The sequence below is a fragment of the Crinia signifera genome, chromosome 2 (genome assembly GCF_055691185.1).
Source record: "Crinia signifera chromosome 2, ASM5569118v1, whole genome shotgun sequence".
NCBI lineage: Eukaryota > Metazoa > Chordata > Amphibia > Anura > Myobatrachidae > Crinia > Crinia signifera.
This window is the reverse complement of record NC_139218.1, coordinates 366,931,270-366,952,277: the sequence shown is the minus strand read 5'-3', so window position 1 is coordinate 366,952,277 and position 21,008 is coordinate 366,931,270. Positions and strand designations below refer to the sequence as shown.

Below are 21,008 nucleotides of genomic sequence, written 5' to 3'. Positions count from 1 at the left end.
CTTGAGTGGTGGGTTTTGCTGGGGCAGGACAAACCTACCAGGGCAGGCTTGTCCTGCCCCAGCAAGACCCACCACAGAAAGCTGGAAGCCCCTCTTACCTCCGCTCCGGCATTAGTACGCCGGAGCTTCCCTGCTGCCGCTCTCCCCCCTGCCTAAGCCGCCTGTCACATTCAGCACTGCAGTGACATCGGCGGCAGGCTGGGGGATGTTCGCGGCGGCTTGGGAGGACTCGGGTGCCTGAGTGCTCCCGAGTCCCCCCCCCCAAGCTGCGCCGACCATACCTGAGCCTGCCACCGACGTCACTGTAAAATGAGTGACAATGAGTGTAAAAGAGGCATACAACTCAAGAGGTTAATCCCCTGCTGTATTTTCTATGTATTGTATTGCAGCTGAGAACAATAGATAATAAGCCTTTTTGAGCCATGACTCACCAGAGAAGGCTAGTTGAAGAAGGATCCATCTGTATGTTGACTAAATACAGAACAGAGGACATAAACCCTGCACTTAAACCCAAGCCATGTTCAGCTGCGCACATAGACTTTCACTGATGCTATATTGCATTGTGCCAGTGCTGCAGAGGGTAGACCAGTAAGAAACGTTCTCCCCGTAATAAACTGTAGAGACTATGGGGATGGGAAAAAAAATCACGTTCTAATGGGATTTCTCCTGCAAAGACTGTTGGTACAGTAAAAGCTACTGAACACAGAGTTCGTAATGAGGGAGGATATGGTAGAGGATAAGTAGTTGTCTGATGTTAATGATTCAAATTTCCATCAATCTGTCACTATATGTGTATGACAAGAACACAGCAAACTGTACTAGCACAATACAAATTAAGAACAGCATCTGTTTATTCAGTAAAGTACGATACAGTCTTTTAAATACAATAAAGAACAGTTAAATGGAACAACTGGTTTCTTATTTAGATGAAAACGGTAGATTTAGCATGCGCCCTTTAACTTTTCTGCTGCGTTTGCAGCTAGACATGAGGATGATCTAATCTGTAGCTGCACTTGTGAGGTTCTTCACCCACTAGCTGTGGCTGGGTAATATAATACATAATGAACCAGTAAACCCAAAAATACAAGTTGCCTTATAGGAAAAAACTACTAATAATGTTCACAAGAACTGTATAAGAGCAAGTTATGGCTGAAAATTGTGTTTGGTATTTTACTTTATGGTTATTGTTCTCTGTTATCATTTATCTGTTCAGTTAGCCAAAAGAAACTTGCACGCATATATTTGTAAATATTAGTGGTGGCTCTACCATATAATCCAACATGTGCATAGGGTTTCATTAATCATTAGAACCTTAACCTACCATATTTGAACAACTAAGTTGAAAACGAAACAAAAATCCACACAAACGTTAAAGAGCTTTGTATAATACAGAATGACATGTCCTGCAATTATACCATTCACTATTGAGGTTGACGATCGTTTTCCAAGCATTTCTCCAAGAGGACGGAAGCTTCATTAGAACCAAACTGATTGGGTCAAAGCTATTGGCTTAATAGATAACGATGTCCATGAAATGCAAAGGAAAGTATGTGATTAGCTCTTGTTGCCTAGAAGATGTAGCACCAGTTGTTCATCCTCTGCCAGTGAAAGTCCTGTGTTCAGTGGCTCAAATGACTCCACGGAGCTCGGAGTGGTCTTCTTCTTTTTAGTGCCTACAGACTTTGGCTTTTGGTCTTCCGATCTGCTGCTGAAAGTCCTCTTCCTCTGAGGCACCTCTTCATGGTCACTGAGGAAAAGCAGAGAGAGAGAGAGAGACGCATTGTTAATTCCAGTTCTACACCAAAAACAACAGAAGCGGTCTATCTAGTCTGCCATAATAGACATAAAGGAACAGCTGGCCCATGTGCCAAAAAAGCCCACATATCTAGCATATGGTGTCCTACATCTAGTACAATGCAGGAAGAACACCCTTATGCACACCGTAATCAATTGAGTAGAAATTATGTACATTGGTCATAAGCAGCGGCTCAATATCCCCCATGACACCCAACAAGCTCTGCTGCAGTCTTTCTATTTACAACCTAGTAGAGGTAATTTCAGCGGGTTGAGGAGAACGGCCATTAGTGCCAATAAGATTTTGCATGTACAGTGGTTGGGTAAAGTCAGCCACCCCACTGCCCATTTCATTGTTACATTCCATCTGGGTTTGCCATTGTGCGCCAAGGAAGTCTGCTCAGTGCCACTTATGCAAACTAGAAACATATCTACAGAAACTTCTTACACATTCATTTACTTACACCTCACAGTTTACCCTCATGAACAATGGTTTGGTTTATTCTCATTCATGGTTTAAATTCGTGATATGCAGAGGCATAAGGTGGCTGCCTTATTACATGCTGTATTATTGGTATAATTGCTATTCAATTGTGCAAAGTCCTGTTACCGGTAGAGGAAGGACAAGGTCGCTTCGGTTTATAGCCCTTTTACACCACCGAAAAAACCCGGGTTTTTCCCTTGTAAGTAAGTTTAATTTATATAGCGCACTTTCTCCAACAGGACTCAAGGCGCTTTACAGACATTAATAAACAATGCACATAATACAGAGGATGTCGGTAGTACAGTCACAGACAAAAAACCCTTGAGCACACAGTAAGCATAATGCAGGATTGGTGCAGCATTTTGGACAATAACTTCCATGGGTTGTGTACTCCACCCTGACAATGTACCCGGCTCAGCGGCGGTGTAAAAGGTGTTAACTTCTAACCAGGTCCTGACCAGGGTAGAACATGTACAGGACCTGGGTACAGGGCAGTGTAAATGGGTATGCCGGGTCATCCGACATGGCTCTCATTTATATCAATGGGGGAAGCCTAACCTCCGGACGCAGGTTGGACAGGGGGGGAGGGGGGCACACAGCCTCCAGTGCTGTCTGCTGTACTCGGCAGACAGCAACGGAGGCAGGGAGGAGGTAAATGCATGCCTGTGTACGGCATTCATTCACCTTGCGGACGGGGGCTGGGGGGGTGCACGTTGGCTGGTACAACCCAGCAGCTTACCTTGGTGTTGGGCTTGCCCCCAGCGTGGCGGCTCAGGGTTCGTCACGGCAATCCCTAAGGAGGGGGTCGTGGCGGTGAAATTTGCCCGGACAGGCTGCGGTGTAAAAGGTAACAAACACTGTTGAAGCTTGGTCTAAAAACCAGGCGTTTTGGTGTAATAGGGGTATTAGAGACGGAGCATAATTCACGATATTGAGGACAAGATTGGCCACCCCTACTGTAGAGTGATACAAGTGCAGACAATGCTGCCCATAGCTAGCGAGGCTCACTTTACGTATGCGAATACCATTCCTTGCATAATAAACAATACCTATGAGGTTCCTTCACGTCATTGCCTTCCCTGGAGCAGAAGCTGCATCTGTGCACACTCCCTAACCTGGCCCTAATTCTATTTCAGGAGGCCTCCAATTCCCAAAATACAAACTATACTTCATTTATTTAAAATAATAAATGAGCAATATAAACTAACCAAACATGACCCATATTTTAATTTACGGAGTAAAAATAATTAGAAGAAGAAAAGTTTGGAATAATTACAGCCTTTAGTTTATGGTAATTTCTGGTGTTCAGCGTTACTGATCCATTAAATGTGAATTACGCTGGTCTGGGGCTTGATTAATGATGAAGTAATGGGGACGTAACAAAAGGGCTTATTGTAAAACACGGTTCACAGGCCAGAAGATAAACATCATTCATTTAAAAGTAGCAGCAGCAGCAGCTTTGAATATAGAACATAGGAGGAAGCACTACCAGGTTATTAAATACATTCAAGCAGATTACACATAATTTACAGACATAATAATACAATGCAGCGTAACAATGATTTACACATCATTACTCCTACGTTGGCCGACTGATGTCAACGGCGCCATTATATATCCTTTGTCGAATTTGTAGGTTTACCCAATGCGCCTGATTCAGTCCTCCTCGTTGGGCTGCAAGCGTAAAATGCCACCCCACACCTCCACGCACGACTACATTCCCACCGATGTGAACGAGGGGAAAGCCAGCTCAGACTCCGATTGAACTTTGCAGGAGAGATCTGAAGATGGCTGTACACCAATGCTTCCCATTCAACCTGATTTTTGCAAATTTGCAAAAATCTACCAAAAACTGTTTTCTCATTGTCATTATGAGGTATTGGGGCAGATGTATTAAGCCTTAACAAGAGATAAATTCAAGTGTGATAAGGAGAGATAAACGTCCAGCCAATCAGCTCCTTACTGACTTTTTTCAAACACAGTCTGTGACATGGCAGTTGGCAGGTGATTGGCTGGACGTTTATCTCTCCTTATCACTCTTGCATGTATCTCTTGTTAAGGCTTAATACATCTGCCCCATTGTGTGTAGAATTTTGAGGGAAAAATTTATTTATTCCATTCTGGAATACGGCTGTACCATAACAAAATGTGAAGAAAAAAAAAAAAAAAATGAAACGCGGCGAATACTTTCTGGATGCACTGTATATAAACTACCCATCATATAGCTGATAAAGACATGGAGGCAGACTGTGATTTCAGGTGTAAATGACAAAGTAAACAAGGAAAATGCCAGCAGGCAGCCACGGCATTTACTCTAAGCAGGGTGGTGCTTCTCTATCTGCCGTCTCCTGGAAGCAATCACAGAACATATAACACGCATACCATTCTGCTCACAGAATTCTTTTAACCACCTCAGTGGTATGCCCGGAAATTTTACGGGCTCAGCTGCGCTGGCATACTTCCGGGCATAACAGTATGCAGTAGGTGAGCACCACTGGCGCACCACCTCTAGGGCCACCCCCTCTCTATTTTGCCCCCCCATCACCTCCGCTCTGGCTATAGCACGCCGGAGCTCCTCTGCCGCTTCCCCAGCTGCCATTCACAGCAGTGACGTAGGCAGCAGACTCTGGATGTTCGGGGCGGCTCGGGAGCGCTCAGGAGTTCAGACGCCCGAGTCCTCCCGACCTGCCGCAAATATCCCCCAAGCCTGCGTTCGCGTGCAAATGCCGGAGCGGAGGTGAGGGGGGGGGGGGCCCTTCCTACGTTCTGTGGTGGGTTTTGCTGGGGCAGGAGAAACCTGCCCTGGTAGGTTTCTCCTGCCCCAGCAAAACCCACCACTCAAGGGGTTAATATTCATGAGGTGTTTACATGAAAATGCAACCTGCTCTCAGTCAGGAACACTAATTTGTATCCTGACGGTCAAAACCTTGGCGGGGATTACTTTTCCTGCACTTAATCAGACATGAGCAGCTGAGCTACATAAACGGCAAATCTAATATTTTGATATTTCTTAATTTTACAAGCTATTACAAGCCAAGGCATTTTTTATTTCAATTGGATTATGTTGGAGGAGACCGCTCTATTTTTACTCGTTCCAGCCTCTAATGTCAGCGCGGAGGGTTTTAATTAAGTATTAAAATCTTGTTTGATTGCACTGCTCCAGATGTTGCTTTGTCCCAAGCTGTGTTATTTCATTTTAATGGAATGTAACGAATTGATCACGGATGTGTTAACTTGAATGGATGAGGACGTTGGCAAAGGTTGGACTGCCCATATAAAGGCAAATTTGCACTGACACTTAATTTTGCTACATTATAATCCTAGGAAATAAAGTTACAGACACTGAAGACCATGGATTTAAGAAGACGATAGATTTAGTAAAGGAATATTAGACATCAAACTTTAGTTATAGCCTTGTGCGTAGCACAGGGGAAAGTATATGTTAGACCATTTTATGCTATTTTCTGTGGACAGGCTCTAAGTAAACATGAATAGTGCTCATCTCTGAACCCACATGTGGTCATGTTCTCAAATGACTTCATACCGAGATCTAGGATCTTCTACTCATGTCTTGTCACACCACCAAATGTACTGTAAGCAGCAGCACAACTTCTCCTCTCCCCTCTCGGAACCTGGGAGGTGAAGTCCTAAGTGGGCAGACTGCACCATGTGTAAATCTGAGCAATGCTGGTGGTGGGCTCCCATTAACATCTTCTGCACGGTGGGTAACAATGTGGCTGTCCGGCATTCCCAGACCTAGTGATGGCCATCAATGACTCTACCATCAACGGTAGATGAGTTTCCACCATCGGCAGGAAGCGATGTTCATTTTGTCTGTGTGTGTGTGTGACCATGATCAGAACATTAAATAGATACACAGCCTATGTCCACACCAGATAGGTAGACAGGGTCAAGAGGACAACATGAACTTAAGTGGTCAGTATAGAATATTCAACATGCACATGATCGACAAAAGGTTTTTTCATGATTTTTATAGTTCGGTATCAGGGGAGGGTTAGGCACAGATTTAGTTTTAAATAGTTTAAAATTGGACAACTACAAAAGCTGTAAAATGCAGATTAAGAGTATTGTTCTGGGTTAGTGCCGTGGGAGTGAGTCACTTCTATTACCAGAACATGCTATTAACCTGCTCATACAGATGTGTCCTCCTACATTTGGCCTCAGCATGGGATGCCTGGTGTGAGTGATTGGGCGGGCCCTCTGCTAGCACCAACCAGACTGTACTGATTCATTCAATATACCGTACTTGTATATTGTGTGTGACTGAGTGTATACAGAGCAGAACTTGTGTTGGAAAAAAAATCTGCAGCTGCTGGATTGTAGAGCCTGTACAGATGAAGAGACTCAGTCGCACATTATACAGTATGCAAGCGATATTTATCACATTACTCAGCAGTCTCCTAGTGTGCCTTATCTGCACAGCGATGCAAACCTAAAAGTGGTTTTGGCAAAAAATATGCCAGGCGCTAGCAGAATCTCACAGGACCTGGCGTGCAAAGAGGGACTGTTGGGTGCGACTGCAGCAATGACCTATGAGGAGGACACATCTGTATGTGTTCTAATAATCTTCTTTGTTAGAACAGGCAAGTTACCCGTACAAGCTTCCTAGGAACTCTGGGGCTACTGTTGAGATTTTTCAACATTTTCAAAAAGGTCATAACACAATATACGTGAGCAAATGGTACCCAAAGGTAGGTAATAAAATGTGTTTAACTTGTGATAAATGTAACATCTCCATTGACTTTATCAGGATAAGCGAGTTCTCCCTTTATTAATAGTGCTTTACTTTATAATAGGGTATGAATAACAGACACTGTATGACCTATAACTTGTAATCAAATATTGCATCAGCCTAGTGCAAATTTTCACAGGAACAATTCGTGCCCACTGTGATGGAACAAACTGTGTAGAGATATAGTGGCTGGGCCATGCTGTTTCCTTCAGCCCCCATGCAATAACACCCTATTGAGGGAGGGGCTGGAACTGCCACCCGAGGGAGGTAGGGGCTGGAACTGCCACCCGAGGGAGGGAGGGGCTGGAACTGCCACCCGAGGGAGGGAGGGGCTGGAACTGCCACCCTAGGGAGGGGCTGGAGCTGCCACCCTAGGGAGGGAGGGAGGGGCTGGAGCTGCCACCCTAGGGAGGGAGGGAGGGGCTGGAGCTGCCACCCTAGGGAGGGAGGGAGGGGCTGGAGCTGCCACCCTAGGGAGGGAGGGAGGGGCTGGAGCTGCCACCCGAGGGTGGGAGGGGCCGGAGCTGCCACCCGAGGGAGGGAGGGGCTGGAGCTGCCACCCGAGGGAGGGAGGGGCTGGAGCTACCACCCGAGGGAGGGAGAGGCTGGACCTGGAGCTACCACCCTCCTTTTGATAAACAAGTCATGTCTTCGCCCCCACTGGAGAGATATTGTGAGGATGGGGCCTTTCTACAATTAGATGAAGAGTCTGTTAGGAAGTGTCTCTCTAGGACAAAAGTAGGAAAGGCGGCAGGCCCTGATGGGATACAAGGGAAGGTCTTGCAAAAATGTGCGGAGCAGCTTGCTGGGATTTTTACCTTTATTTTCAACTTGTCTCTTAGTGCCTGTTATGTGCCTAAGTGCTTTAAATCTACAGTTATTACGCCGGTTCCTAAAAAAGGGAAAGTTGATAGTCTGAACGACTACCGACCGATCGCCTTAACATCTTTAATTGTGAAGGTGTTTGAGAGATTGGTCCTTGTTCACATTAAGGATGGCATTCCTCCTGGCATTGACTCCTTTCAGTTTGCCTACAAGGCTAATAGATCCACGGATGATGCAGTGCTTATGTTAGTTCATAAGATTTCTGCTCATCTTGACTCAAAGGGATCTTCGGCCCGGATCTTGTTTGTAGACTATAGTTCGGCCTTTAATACTGTAGTTCCATCCACATTAGTGGGCAAACTTTCCAGTATCGGATTAAGCGGGCCCATGTGTGGATGGATTCTGGATTTTTTATCTAACAGGCCTCAGGTCGTTAGGGTGAAGAACCAGGTATCTGGTGAATTGATAGTTAACACAGGTGTCCCCCAGGGGTGTGTTCTGAGCCCCCTGTTGTATTCATTTTTTACTTATGATTGTACTGCCAGCTCCGATTCTGTTCAACTTATTAAATTTGCGGACGATATTGCTATACTGGGTCTCATCTCTCATGATGAGGAGTCAAAGTATAGGTTGGAAGTGTCCAAATTGGAGTCATGGAGCAGTGAGAATTGTTTGATCCTGAACGTGAGCAAGACAAAAGAAATGATTGTGGATTTCAGAAAATCACACAAGACTACATATTGCCCACTGGTTTTAAATGGTCAACAGGTGGAGACTGTTGATACTTTTAAATTTTTGGGTGTAAATATATCTAAAGACCTTTCATGGAGCACTCATATCAATATTACCGTCAAAAAGGCCCACCAGCGTATGTTTTTTCTTAGGAAACTGCGCTTGGCTGGCATGAGTGAGAGAACTTTGGTGAGCTTTTACTCATGTGTGATTGAGAGTGTCCTCACCTACGGTGCTGTGGCATGGTTTGGTCCCTGTTCAGCAGCTGACCGTAAGTCTTTACAGAGGGTGGTGTCAACTGCAGGTAAAACGATTGGGGTTGTCTTACCAAGTTTACAAGACATTTTTAAAAAGCGACTTCTCTCTAAGACTAATAGTATCCTGAGGGATCCCACCCATCCAAATAGTGATCTCTTCTCCTTACTTCCTTCAAATAGGCGATACCGTTCAGTCTTATGTAAAACCAAACGATATAGGGAGAGTTTTTTTCCAGTAGCAATTTGCACTTTAAATATTTTAAATGCTTAGGGTTATTCATGATCTATGCACAATCCTGTAGTCAAGTGTACCTCTTTTTTAATGTTTCTGTATTTGTACTGTTTACAATTTATTTTCGTTTAATGTTCATTGTATGTGGACGTTTTATGATAAATAAAGATTCCATTCTATTCTATTCTAGGGAGGGAGGGGCTGGAACTTCAACAATGGGAGGGAGGAGCTGGAAACTGCTGTGATCATTTGTAAGGGGGTATAAATGAGATCAGTAATGAGAAGCAGCAAACCGGGACCTCCCACGATGATCAAAAACTTCTGCACCACTCTACCTCACAGGTTGGTAAAAACATTTTTCACTAAGTCACCACAACTGTGTTACACCCTAACTTAGTGAAGATTTTTGATCAGCACAAGGTACAGCTGCATGAAGTCCACAGCTAAATGGATACTAGTGCTTTGCGATCTCTCCATCAATTACTGTATATAGCCTCCTACTGCAAATACTTGTTCCATCCCTTTTATACCAAATATAGGGGCAGATATAGTAAACCTGGAGAAGAGATAAAGTGGAGAAAAAGTGGAAGGAGAGAACGCACCAGCCAATCAACGATTTGAAAAATTACAGAAGGGAGTTGATTGGCTGGTGCGTTCTCCTTCCAGTTTACCTCCACTTTTACTCCACTTTATCTCTTCACCAGGATTAATGCTGTACATCTGCCCCAATATGCTTCTCTTATCTAGATCTCTGTGAATAATCAGCCCCTAACTGCCATTTTAACATCCCCATTAAAAAAAAAATTAAGATCTGCATGTGATAGTCATTTATTTAATAAATATATTATTTATTGTTGCCCTCATCTTATAGTTTCTACACTCCTAGGCTTGCGGATTATTCACAATTTTTTTTATTAAATTGTTACAAGGTGGGAAGTGGAACACATTATACAGAAATCATTTGAATATGAACTGGACATTAGAGCACACGTAACATATCCAGTGTTGCTATAATAAAGAGTTTAAAAAAAGGGATTGTTAATCAAAAGGTTTATTAGCATTTAAGTTTAAATGAAACTTAGCGCACAGTAAATTCCCAAGTGTTGAGGAATTACCGTAAGCAGAAGCAGTAATGGATGAGGTCTAAGCCTGCTTGGGGTATGAAAGTCCTCTGTAAATAGAGATACTCCTTAAAAGCAATTCTATGTTCTGCCAACCCTCAAACCTTATGGGAAAAATAAGCATTACGCAAACTGAAAATAAATATTGCGAAAATCTAAGTTCAACAAATGGATTTAAAGAGATTCTACAAATCATTTTTATTGGATATTCTTATACTATGAGGGCAAGAGAATTAACAGATAGGTTGGGAATAACAGACTGTCATTAATAATATCTGTAAACATGGGAACCAGCATGGAAACAGCTCTGTTGTCATGGTTACAGGTTTTTCCAAGCCACAATCAAATACACTGAAACAGTGTGTTTCTCTGATTTTAACAGGCAATTTCGGGACGGAGTAACATTCTAATTATTTAAAAAAAATAAGTCGAATTTTGTACATGTTTATTTTTAAAGAAACCGACTGTAACAAACCAATAGACCCTCTAAGCAAGATGACAAATCCCTCTGCTGTGCATTGACAGAAAAAAAAGCAAAATCTGAAATTAGGTGTCACAGGGCTAAGAAGGACTAAAAATAGAAAAAAGGAGCTTGTAAAGCAAACAATTAAAAGGTACTCCCTAACAAGGCATCCAAAGATGCAAATACCCAAATGTCTGTGCATTATCTGTTAATTTAATATTTCCGGCCTTCCACTCCTGCACTTATCACCTGCTCATAAAATGCTGCGTCCCAATCATACAATATATAACCAACCAGCCAAGCATATAATGTTAGCATACAACTCTTCACTACCCCTCATCGTCAATTATATGGTGGTATAAAAAAATTGGGTTTGGGACAAAACTCTGCGCATACGAGAATTTTGAAAAAAAAAAAAGAGAAAATTTCGAAACGCATCGGTAGGAGGACGGCTTTTTTTTTTTTTTTTTAGGAGGAACTATTCTGTCACAATCAGAATTCCTTTTTTACAATTGCGGCAGTCTGTAACTGGTTGAGCATGTAGCAATTGGGACTACAAACCCACAGGGATTTAGTGACCCTCCCAACCCCCCCCCCCCCCCCCCCCAAAAAAAAATGATTGTTTAATTATTTGACTTATACTATTATCTCACAGAGGAGTGAGTTTTATTATGGTTTATAATAAAATAGTTTTAAAGAAGCCTATATGGAGAAAGATACCTTTATATGGATTACAACACCTACAGAGTTACAAGTTAGTACCGCTAATGAGAAACATTAAACACAATGAAAAAGGTCTACATGGGACATAAAAGATAAGCACCAACTTTCCTTTATATATTTGTGGTCTACGATTAAGAATAACGCACATTTTTGACACATCCCCACATAGATTATATTTACAGTATGTTGTGGCGTAGAGTGGCGCTTCCAATTGTCCACATGTTTTATGATTGGCAGCCACTAGCATTGGTGTTGTCTATCACTTTGACCATAAACTCGATTTGGTCCTGGAGCACCAACTTGAGGCAGTCATGCTACATGCAGTCTGGCAATCACTGGTGTGTAGACCATTTGTGTGTCAACTGTTTGATCCTGTTTTTTGCGGATGTGTTCTCTAACATTGTTACTGGGGAAGGCAGTGAATTCCAACACTATCACAATGCATATGTTAGGTGGCCTCCTGTACCCGCTGGCTCCACCATTAAAAGCTATGGGCAGCAAGAAACATGCGTACACACATTCCCATTACCTCACTCTATGCCAGTGATAGCTAACCTTGACACTCCAGCCGCTGTTGAACTACACATCCCAGCATGCCCTACATCGTTTTTTGCATGGCCAAATAGCAAAACTGTAGCAGAGCATGCTGGGATGTGTAGTTCAACAACAGCTGGAGTGTCAAGGTTAGCCATCACTGTTCTATGCAGTACAATATATCAGGACACATCTGTACCGGTCGACCTTTTAGCCCATATGGTGTTGACGGTCAATCTATTTAACCCACACCCCTATATTGATGTAACTAAGCACATTTTACCTCATGGTCCTTTCAGACAAGGGGCCAGATTCTCTAAGCTTCAAAAGTGATAAAATGGAGAGTGATAAACAACCTGCCAATCAGCTCCTACCTGCCATGTCACAGACTGTGTTTGAAAAATGTCAGACGGGAGCTGATTGGCTGGCTGTTTATCACTCTCCATTTTATCACTTTTGAAGCTTAGAGAATCTGGCCCAGGAAGAGGTTAACCAAGCGCGGAGTTGAATGTTCCAGGTTATCCGCAGTGAATCATTAGTTTGCTTGTATATAAGCAGCTGCCAAACAGATTTTTTAGTTTAGGGGGAAAAAAAAGAATCAACTCCAAAATATTGGCATTTTGCTAATCAAACATACTGTGCCACAATCTTATTTTCAGATAATAAATTTTAATTTACAAGGCCAAGGCAAGGATCCTAATGAAGATTAATTACTGCAGTGTCTTTCATAAAGCTCAGTGCAGCGTCTTCCTAAGTTACTGTCAGCATGCTAATGAAAATATATTGTGTTGTTAAAGTCTATTCTCTGGCCATTGTCTGGGTGCAAAAATGACCAAAATATTAGATAACTAAGGAAGAGAAGGAAAATATATCTGGGGCAATAGGAACAGAATACTGTAAAATAAAAGTGTGCGTGTGTGTTATATATATTTGTATTAAAAATATAAATTCATGTAACAATTTTATTTTTTATTATTTTTTTTGCCTTGTGTGTCGACACAAGAAACTAGTGGCATCGCTGAGGTATTCAATGCCTCCTACCTCAGTGACATTGGGGCAGATGTATTAAGCCTGGTGAAGAGATAAACTGTAGATAAATTGGAAGGAGATAACGCACCAGCCAATCAGATCCCAACTGTCATATTTCAAACACAGCTGATTGGCTGGTGCGTTAACTCTTCCAAGTTATCTCCACTTTATCTCCAGTTTATCTCTTCTCCAGGCTTAATACATCTGCCCCAATGTTACTAATGAACTGTTAAGCATACAGTAATATCAGATTTCACCCATCATATAGCGGCTTCAGCTGTGTGTCGGTGTTAAATGTTAATTATCACCTCTGCCTATCAATTATTCATTTAAAAGTTTAGTTATACAACGGAATGGGTGTCTAAAAGCAGTGTGCGCATCCTTTAATTAACTTTAGACAGCTGTATTAATACAACGGGGAGCACACACAAGATGTATCTCTCTAAACAGATGAATAAATAACAGCCGTCCCCGGGAGAGTACATTGCTTAACATATTATAATGAGTCAGCAAATTAGCCTAAAAACTGTCTTGTGTGTCAGACCAGACGATTGAAGAGTCTGTGCTAGGAAAAAAATAAACCATGCAGGTGGCCTATTAACTGGTATATAACCCCAACCACTACCAAAAATAAATAATAAGTAAATCTCTATAACAGAGGAATGGATACTAGTAGTCATCTGTGAACTGCAGCAATGAGCAACAATCCTATTATGGGGGGAGGGGGGGGGGGGGGTGAGAGTCAGAAGAGTCACCCATTAACATATATGGAATATCATCATGAATATTACAAAAATGCACATTTTTATTTCATTTCTATTAGAAGGTAACTAAATATTATATATACAAACCAAAGTAACATTGCTGTAGCGGCGTTCCGATGATTCTCCGCCATTGATGGCAAAGCGCGTAGCAATTGTTTTCTCTATCTCCACTGTAGGGGGCAATGAGCTTCGCAGCGCCCCATCACAGCACATGCAACTGCCTAGGGGCTCCAGAATATGGGGTGCGCCCTGGAGTATGACTTAAGCTGGCCATACATCTACAGATTGATTGTCCGATCTGGCTGGTTGGAACAAACACCTGGTAATATCTAAATGAGAGCTTGCCAGTTTTCTATCATTTCAAAGCAAACGGTCAACTGTCATCTGCTCTCATCCATTACCAGGTTTTTGTTCCAACCAGCCAGAGTGGACAATAAATCCATTGACGTATGGCCATTTTACGACAGATTGAATGACGACTCTAAGAGAAGCATCATTGTTGATATTAATGCAAATGGCAGGTATTGAATTCTGAAATGCCAACTGCACACTTTTACCTGTGGATCTGGAAAGTCGGCATTTGTGTGTGGGTAGGGGTTAGTAAACTAAAATTTTGCCTAGGGTGATGAAAATCCTGAATACACAACAACATTACATCACACCGCCAACGCTCCGGGGAACAGGTTGTTCTGCATTGTAGGATCTTGAGTCAGTGAACTAGTCCAAGCCACCATGAGGGCAATAGGTGCAGGCCTGAAGGAGCGGTCATGTGTGGTGGCCCCTTAGCTGCCCCTACAAGCCCAGAATTCTCCTTGCACGCAAAACACACTATCTTTATAAGTATTATTGTTGATTACTGAAGAAGCACAATGCTCTGCAGCACAGGCCAGTGGTGAAGACACAGGATATTTAAAACAGGGACATAGAAGACAGAGAAAATAAAGGAAGAGGGGTGGAAGGTGGCTCTCGAACTGTCACAAGCCGGGGACAGATACTGCAGCATTACTAACAAACCCTCCTACCCAGCTGCTCAGTAGCCTGCAGGACACTATGATAAAACTCAAGTACACAGGCAGTGCTTTAAATGCCAACTGTTACCTTTTAAATAATTTTCCACCTGCCAAGGGCTCAGTGAGTGTACGAGTCTGATTTAGCCAAAATCTTCCCAAAAATGTGTAGCTTTATTATGATACAAGAAACCCCTTTCCCTAGGAACTTCCAGTAACTGGTTTGGGGTTATTCCTCTTGCACAAAGCAGTCCTAGAAGGGGACGGTAAGCCTACGGGACATACTGTAATGTGGTTAATTGCCGAGATTGTTACTCCCTTTGCATTCTTACCTGCGGAACCCCAATATCTTGAAGTAGTAGTAGTACTGACATTGGGTGGGATGTTCTAACATCCTCAGCCCTCTAACGCTGCCCTTCGCCGGGCACCACATTGTTAATAATCGCATATGCTCTAACATATGTGATTATTAACACAAGGGACAGCGCTTACGATGAGAGCTGTCCCTTGCGATGCGGCTCCAGTGATGGACTTCCGGCTCAGAGACCCGGGAGTCCGTCTGCGCATGCACAGAGCACTGGAGCAGGCCGCAGGGCATGCTGCTGTGGTAAGAAGCCCATAGGCTTCTGCAGGGAATCGCCAGCTTTGGCGATTCCCTCCGCAGCACTGACACTGCGGAGGGGAGACCGAGCATACAGAAATGCGGTAAAAGACCCGATATCGGGTTTAGAGCATCCGTCCCATTGACAGGTAACCTTTAATTAGTGGGTGGAATCAATCTCACACCCTATCAATCTGTTCAGAGGCTCATATTTAATTTTCGTAATGCTCAACTGCACTCCAAAAGGACATTTTTTTATTGTACAGGTTGAGTATCCCGTATCCAAAATGCTCGGGACCAGGAGAATTTTGGATAACGGATTATTCCGTATTTCGGAATATTTTAATATTTCAATGATGTATTTTGAAGTATCTTGCATTTATGCTGTATAAACACATAATATACACACAAATATATTTTATTACCACATAAAATACACACAAACATATTTTAATTGTTCAAATAACAAGGTTTCAAAACGTGAAACAAAATGTGTGTACTATCTCAGCACTGAATTTGAATGCCAAGCAATCATTGTCTTGCACATATATAGTGCCAGTTACATATCATGTCCCCAGTGATGCTGTTACATATGTCCCCAGTGAGTTTTAAGCAAAAAAAAAAATTTTTTTTCACTTTCTGGAATGTCCGTATTTCGGAATAATTTGGATAACGGATATTCGGATACGGGATACTCAACCTGTATATAGAATTGGCCTTAAGTTTAAAATGCACTTTAAAAACAGGCCTGAAGATCCTGAAGTTTTATTGTGCGTCTGGTATACTTTAGAAATTATAGAAATAGCGGCGTGGTGAAACAGAAAGGGGGTGCGGCCTTACCGGAATGTTGTTGAGGTTCGGTGCATCTGGGAGGGGTTTGGGTGAATCATGGGTGGAGCTTAATTTGTCCAAATTATATTTGCATGTCAAGGTGTTTGTAGTACTATTTGCATTGTTTGTTATCATCATTAGTGAAATACCCAACATGCAAGTGGACTAACGGAAATGCCAGAAAAGGTTTTGCTAAAGGGAATAAAAAGTACAAGACTAAATATTTAGGGCGGTATTCAATGAGGCTGATTCGCCAGGTTTTTATGGCGATTTTGTGCTGTAAGGCGAATTTCTGACTAAAACGGTGAATCACCCTATTCAATGACCAGATGGCGAATACATTTCAAGGTTTTTTTCGCCATGATTCACCGAGTAGCAATCGCTATCTTTTTATGGTGAAGTGGAATGTGATCTTTTAAAATAAAGTGTTTTGTTTTTTACAATTGGTGTCAAAAAATCTGGAATTTTATTCTGAGGAGGGGCATACTATTTTTATTCATGTGCTGTAAGCACATGAATATATATTTAATTTAAAAAATATATATATTTTTTTTTATTTTTTTTACACAGAGCAGCCAGCAGGGGGCCGGAGCCGAGCCGCTCATTAGATATTCACTTCACCCGATCATTACATATTCATGATCGGGTGTAGTGAATATACGCGGTCCCCTGCTGGCACCCACGGGGGGCAGCCTGTGCTCCCTGGCACCCGGGGAGCCCACCTCCCCCCACAAACGTTCTGGGGCAGGCAGGGAGACTTCCATCTCCCTGCCTGCCACCGTCCTCAGGCTCCCTGCAGCATTCGCCGCAGGAGCTCAAATTCGCCGGTCAGGGGCAGCGAGCTGACTCGTTGAATACAGGAGCCGGCGAGTCTCCGGAATGCAGCGAGCAGTGGCGAATGTGCAGCGAATCCTAAACAGGATTCGCTGCACGTTGACGGTATTCACATTGAATACCTCCCTTAATCTTTGCAAGAAAGTGTGACTGTTTCTGAAAGACAGCGCGAATACCGCTTATGTAGTAGATCTAGATTCTAGGAAATGCTGAGCAACTTTCCTGGAAGATAATGTATTCTCCCTGCATTGATCCTGCTGCTATCCCACACATTAATCAAACTCTCACCAAACACAGAGGTGACATTAAGGGCTCGTACACACAGGGTGAGCTGGGAATACGGGGAAGACGTATGAAAGCCGCCGATCGCTTAGTGCGCTTACTATGCCAGAAGTGTTTGATAGTCCTGCTAGGGCGCCGACTCTGCGCTTCTATTTCCCGTACCAGCGCCCATTTACCCGACTGTAAAATTAGTTACACGGACAAGAGTTAGTTTCGTCGATGGCAGTTCTAAAACGAAAAGTACTGTGCTCACGGGTAATAAAAAATAGATTGCAAACGCCCTAAAATATTCTGCAGAACACACTAGGCAATTACTATGTAATTATCTATGAACGTGCTGCATTAAGACATTTAGGGGCTGAAAACAGGGGTACATTTACTAAAGCTTAAGTGAAGAGCAGGGATTTTGCCCATAGGAACCAATCAGAATCCGCATATATTTTTCTAGGATGCAAGAGAGAAATCATAGCTAGAATCTGGTTGGTTGCTATTGGCAACCGCCACTTTTCACTTGTAGAACCTTTAGGCGTACCGGTGCGGTAACGGGGCGTTCTTGTGCAGGAGGAGCACTGACGGAACTGCACTTGGGCTCGGTTACAGTTATTTTCAGATGGATTTCCTGCACCAGGGAAAAGTCTGGTGCCGGTGTGCGCCGATAATGAGGACAGACCGCAAGTAATGGCATAGTGGCTGTCAACTAGGGGACCAACTATGCATAAGATCGAATATTACGTAGATACTTAGGTGTAGCTGTATAAAGCAGTTGTAAGGCTGTTTTAGCAGGGTGCCGCGCACCTGCCCGATTTTTGGTACAAAATGCGCCCAGCTCCTGTAGCAACTCCCTCCTAGAACAGCCTGTCCCTGCCGATGCGCACGGGGAAGCCCAGCGCCCCCTGTAAACACCCAACACTTCCCCGGCAATTACTTTGGCGGGGCCTGGCCTGCCCCGCCCCCAATGATGATGATAGTGGCTCGGCCCACCCCCTTTGGTGGCGTCGATGGGCCTACTCAGCGCCTTTTATTCTGCCCCTACCCTGCCCAGTTTCTAGAAGGAACACTAGATAAAGTGCCAGAGAGGTCAGCCAATCAGTGGCTATCCTGTCATTTGTATGGGCTTTTATTTTTTAAAGTGCTGGCGCGCTGCCCGGCTCCCTGCACTGGCTGGCTGGCTCCCCCCGCTCTCTCCATCTGGCTCTGTGATACGCTACCGTCCACAGCTCCCTGGTCCCCTTGTCACCCCCCCCCCCCCCACCTGCAGCTCCCCGATAGTTGCATGTGATAAATCGCATTCAAAACTTGGCACATGAAGTGCCTAATCGCATGTGATCCCTCCCGGGGAGCTGTCGGGACAATCAGGCACTTTATCACTTCCCCTACCTTATTGCTGCTTTATACATCTACCCCACAGTTATGTGTTCACAATGCGCAAGCAGATATGTCCCTTGTGTTTGTCTACATTGGCACTTTAAGTTTTCAAGTTGATAAGCTTATCAACTGGCACCACTCATGCCAGCTAGGGAGGTGAGGGCACCACCCAGTATTATTAACATTTACATATATAGCACCATCATATATAGCACTATTCATAACAGAACCAGTTACGCATAGCAACCAAATATCTGATTGCATCATTTAAACCTGCTCTATAGACTAGACAATAAGGATACTTATTGCATGGGTTAATAGATTTGTATTTAATGCATTACCCCAACGTAAATAGTTTCATTCATACAGATTTCCTAGCATTAGGATAAGATGTACTAGAGGGAAAATGCAGCACAAATGCTTGAAGCCGGTGGGTAGAACTGCATATAGGCGCCGTGCTTTTCACAACTACCCTTGAGAAGTATCAAATTGCCCCCCTCCTAACGGCAACTATTTATTTATTTACAGTTTCTTATATAGCGCAGCAGATTCCGTTGCGCTTTACAATAGTAGACAGTGATAAGACAAACTGGGTAACAACAGACAGACTTGGAGGTAGGAGGGCCCTGCTGCAAGCTTACAATCTATAGGGATATAGGGGGGAAAACACAAGGAACTGTGTCACACTGCACATGCACAGAATGACTCCTGGGTTCTAAAGGGTGTGGTATATGGTTCCGACAGTCATTAGCTTGACGTCGGGATCACGACTGCCCGGACATAGACAGCATGGTGAGCGCAACAAAGCCCCTTGCGGGCTCTCTGCGCTCGCCACTCTACGGGCACGGTGGTTCGCTGCGCTCGCCACCTATTCTATTCTCCCTCTATGGGGGTCGTGGACCCCCACGAGGGAAAATAGCGGGTGGCCGTCGGGCACCTGTCTGTCGGCGTTTTGACAGTCGGGATCCCGACATCGGGTAAATGACTGTCGGGATCCCAACTATCAGGAACGCGTCCGGCACCCGTTCTAAAACCATACATCCTGAACCCTTTGAGTGCCAAGTGGATTTGTCAAAATAGGTGCGAAAACTGTCAGCAAACCTTTTGTATTCATCATAGTGACCGGTGACGTTCACCTTATACAGGAAATATAATTTTATTGCACGCAACATTTTTTATTTGAATTTATAGAACAAATGTGAGCGACGCCGGCATTTTCAGTGACATTTTGAACATCTCTCACAGATGTTGGTACTCAAAGGGTTAATAGAGACAGGGAATGTTTGCAGCCATCTAAATCCGGACGTCGTTCAATCGCAAAGGGCAGCTCTGATCAGGAGGGCTGGGTCGCCCTTTGTGATTTTAATCGCATTGCAAGGTACATACCGGCATAATCAACCCCCGTAAGTACCTGATCAGCGTCTGGATGTACCGGCATCGCGCATGCAATGCAAAGTGCATCCCATCCTTATGGTTTGAGAACAAATGGCAGAAACAACGTTTCATTAAAGCACAAATAGCTGTTCAATTGAGGCTGCATGCTACATTTAATACCAGAGTCCCTCCATTTGAAAGCTTCCGGCCAAAGACACTAAATTTGATTCTGAGAGGGGTGTACGGACTAGAGACAAAGTGTTCCCCAGCCCCGCTGTTTGTCACTAATATGCTTTCCGCAAGAGCTTATAAATGACCTTTAGTTTTATAGTACTGGGTAGATAGTCGGTAAAAGCATTAATAACAGCTCTTGTGCTGGTGGGATCCCACTGGCGATAATCACCAGAAAGGAAGAGATATACTGCAAGAAAATAGCATTGTAGCAGGAATAAGGTTCTAAGCGCTGGCTGTACAACTCCTTTTATTCTGCAGGCGACAGTAAATTCCACCTAAGTGTCTTCCGAAGCCTTCTATCCTGTCCCAACACTTCCCAAGCAATTATAAGGATAAAATGATGGACTATATTTAAACCAAGCCCTTTTTTGTGTGTGTGTGAAGGAAGAGACATAATTGGTTTTGTGAAATCACAATATACCGTAAAGCCGCCCCATAAAACCCTATGCAGGAATTTGTGTGTAACAAATAAACCAAAAAATCCTTTAGTTCAGACTGCCGAGAGAAGCTCCAGGCGGAAAGGATTATAGCCTGGTTATTATGAATAGAAAACGGCACGGGGTAAGTTCCGCCCGTGGCCGGCTTACATGGTGCAGACTGATAACCTTCCCTGGGGATCTACCATCCAATTTGGGCCTTAGCTCCCTCTCTTGCCCTAAGGACACCTGTTCTAAAGTTAAATGCTAATATCTTTATCGCTACGCTCCCTGCGTCACTGGAATGAGGCATGTAAGAGGCCAAATACATGATGTGGATTATTTCTGGAAGT

General features: G+C 43.6%; 1 protein-coding gene across 1 annotated transcript in view; it reads right to left on the bottom strand.

Annotated features, from left to right (window-relative positions):
• Positions 1 to 833: 833 nt before the first annotated feature.
• Positions 834 to 21,008, bottom strand: part of DDX10 (DEAD-box helicase 10) — a 207,419-nt gene continuing 187,244 nt past the window's right edge. The window contains exon 18 of the mRNA XM_083169988.1: positions 834 to 1,747. Within this exon, the coding sequence (XP_083026114.1) occupies positions 1,555 to 1,747 (193 nt within the window). The 3' untranslated portion in view covers positions 834 to 1,554. The remainder of the gene's footprint in view (positions 1,748 to 21,008) is intronic.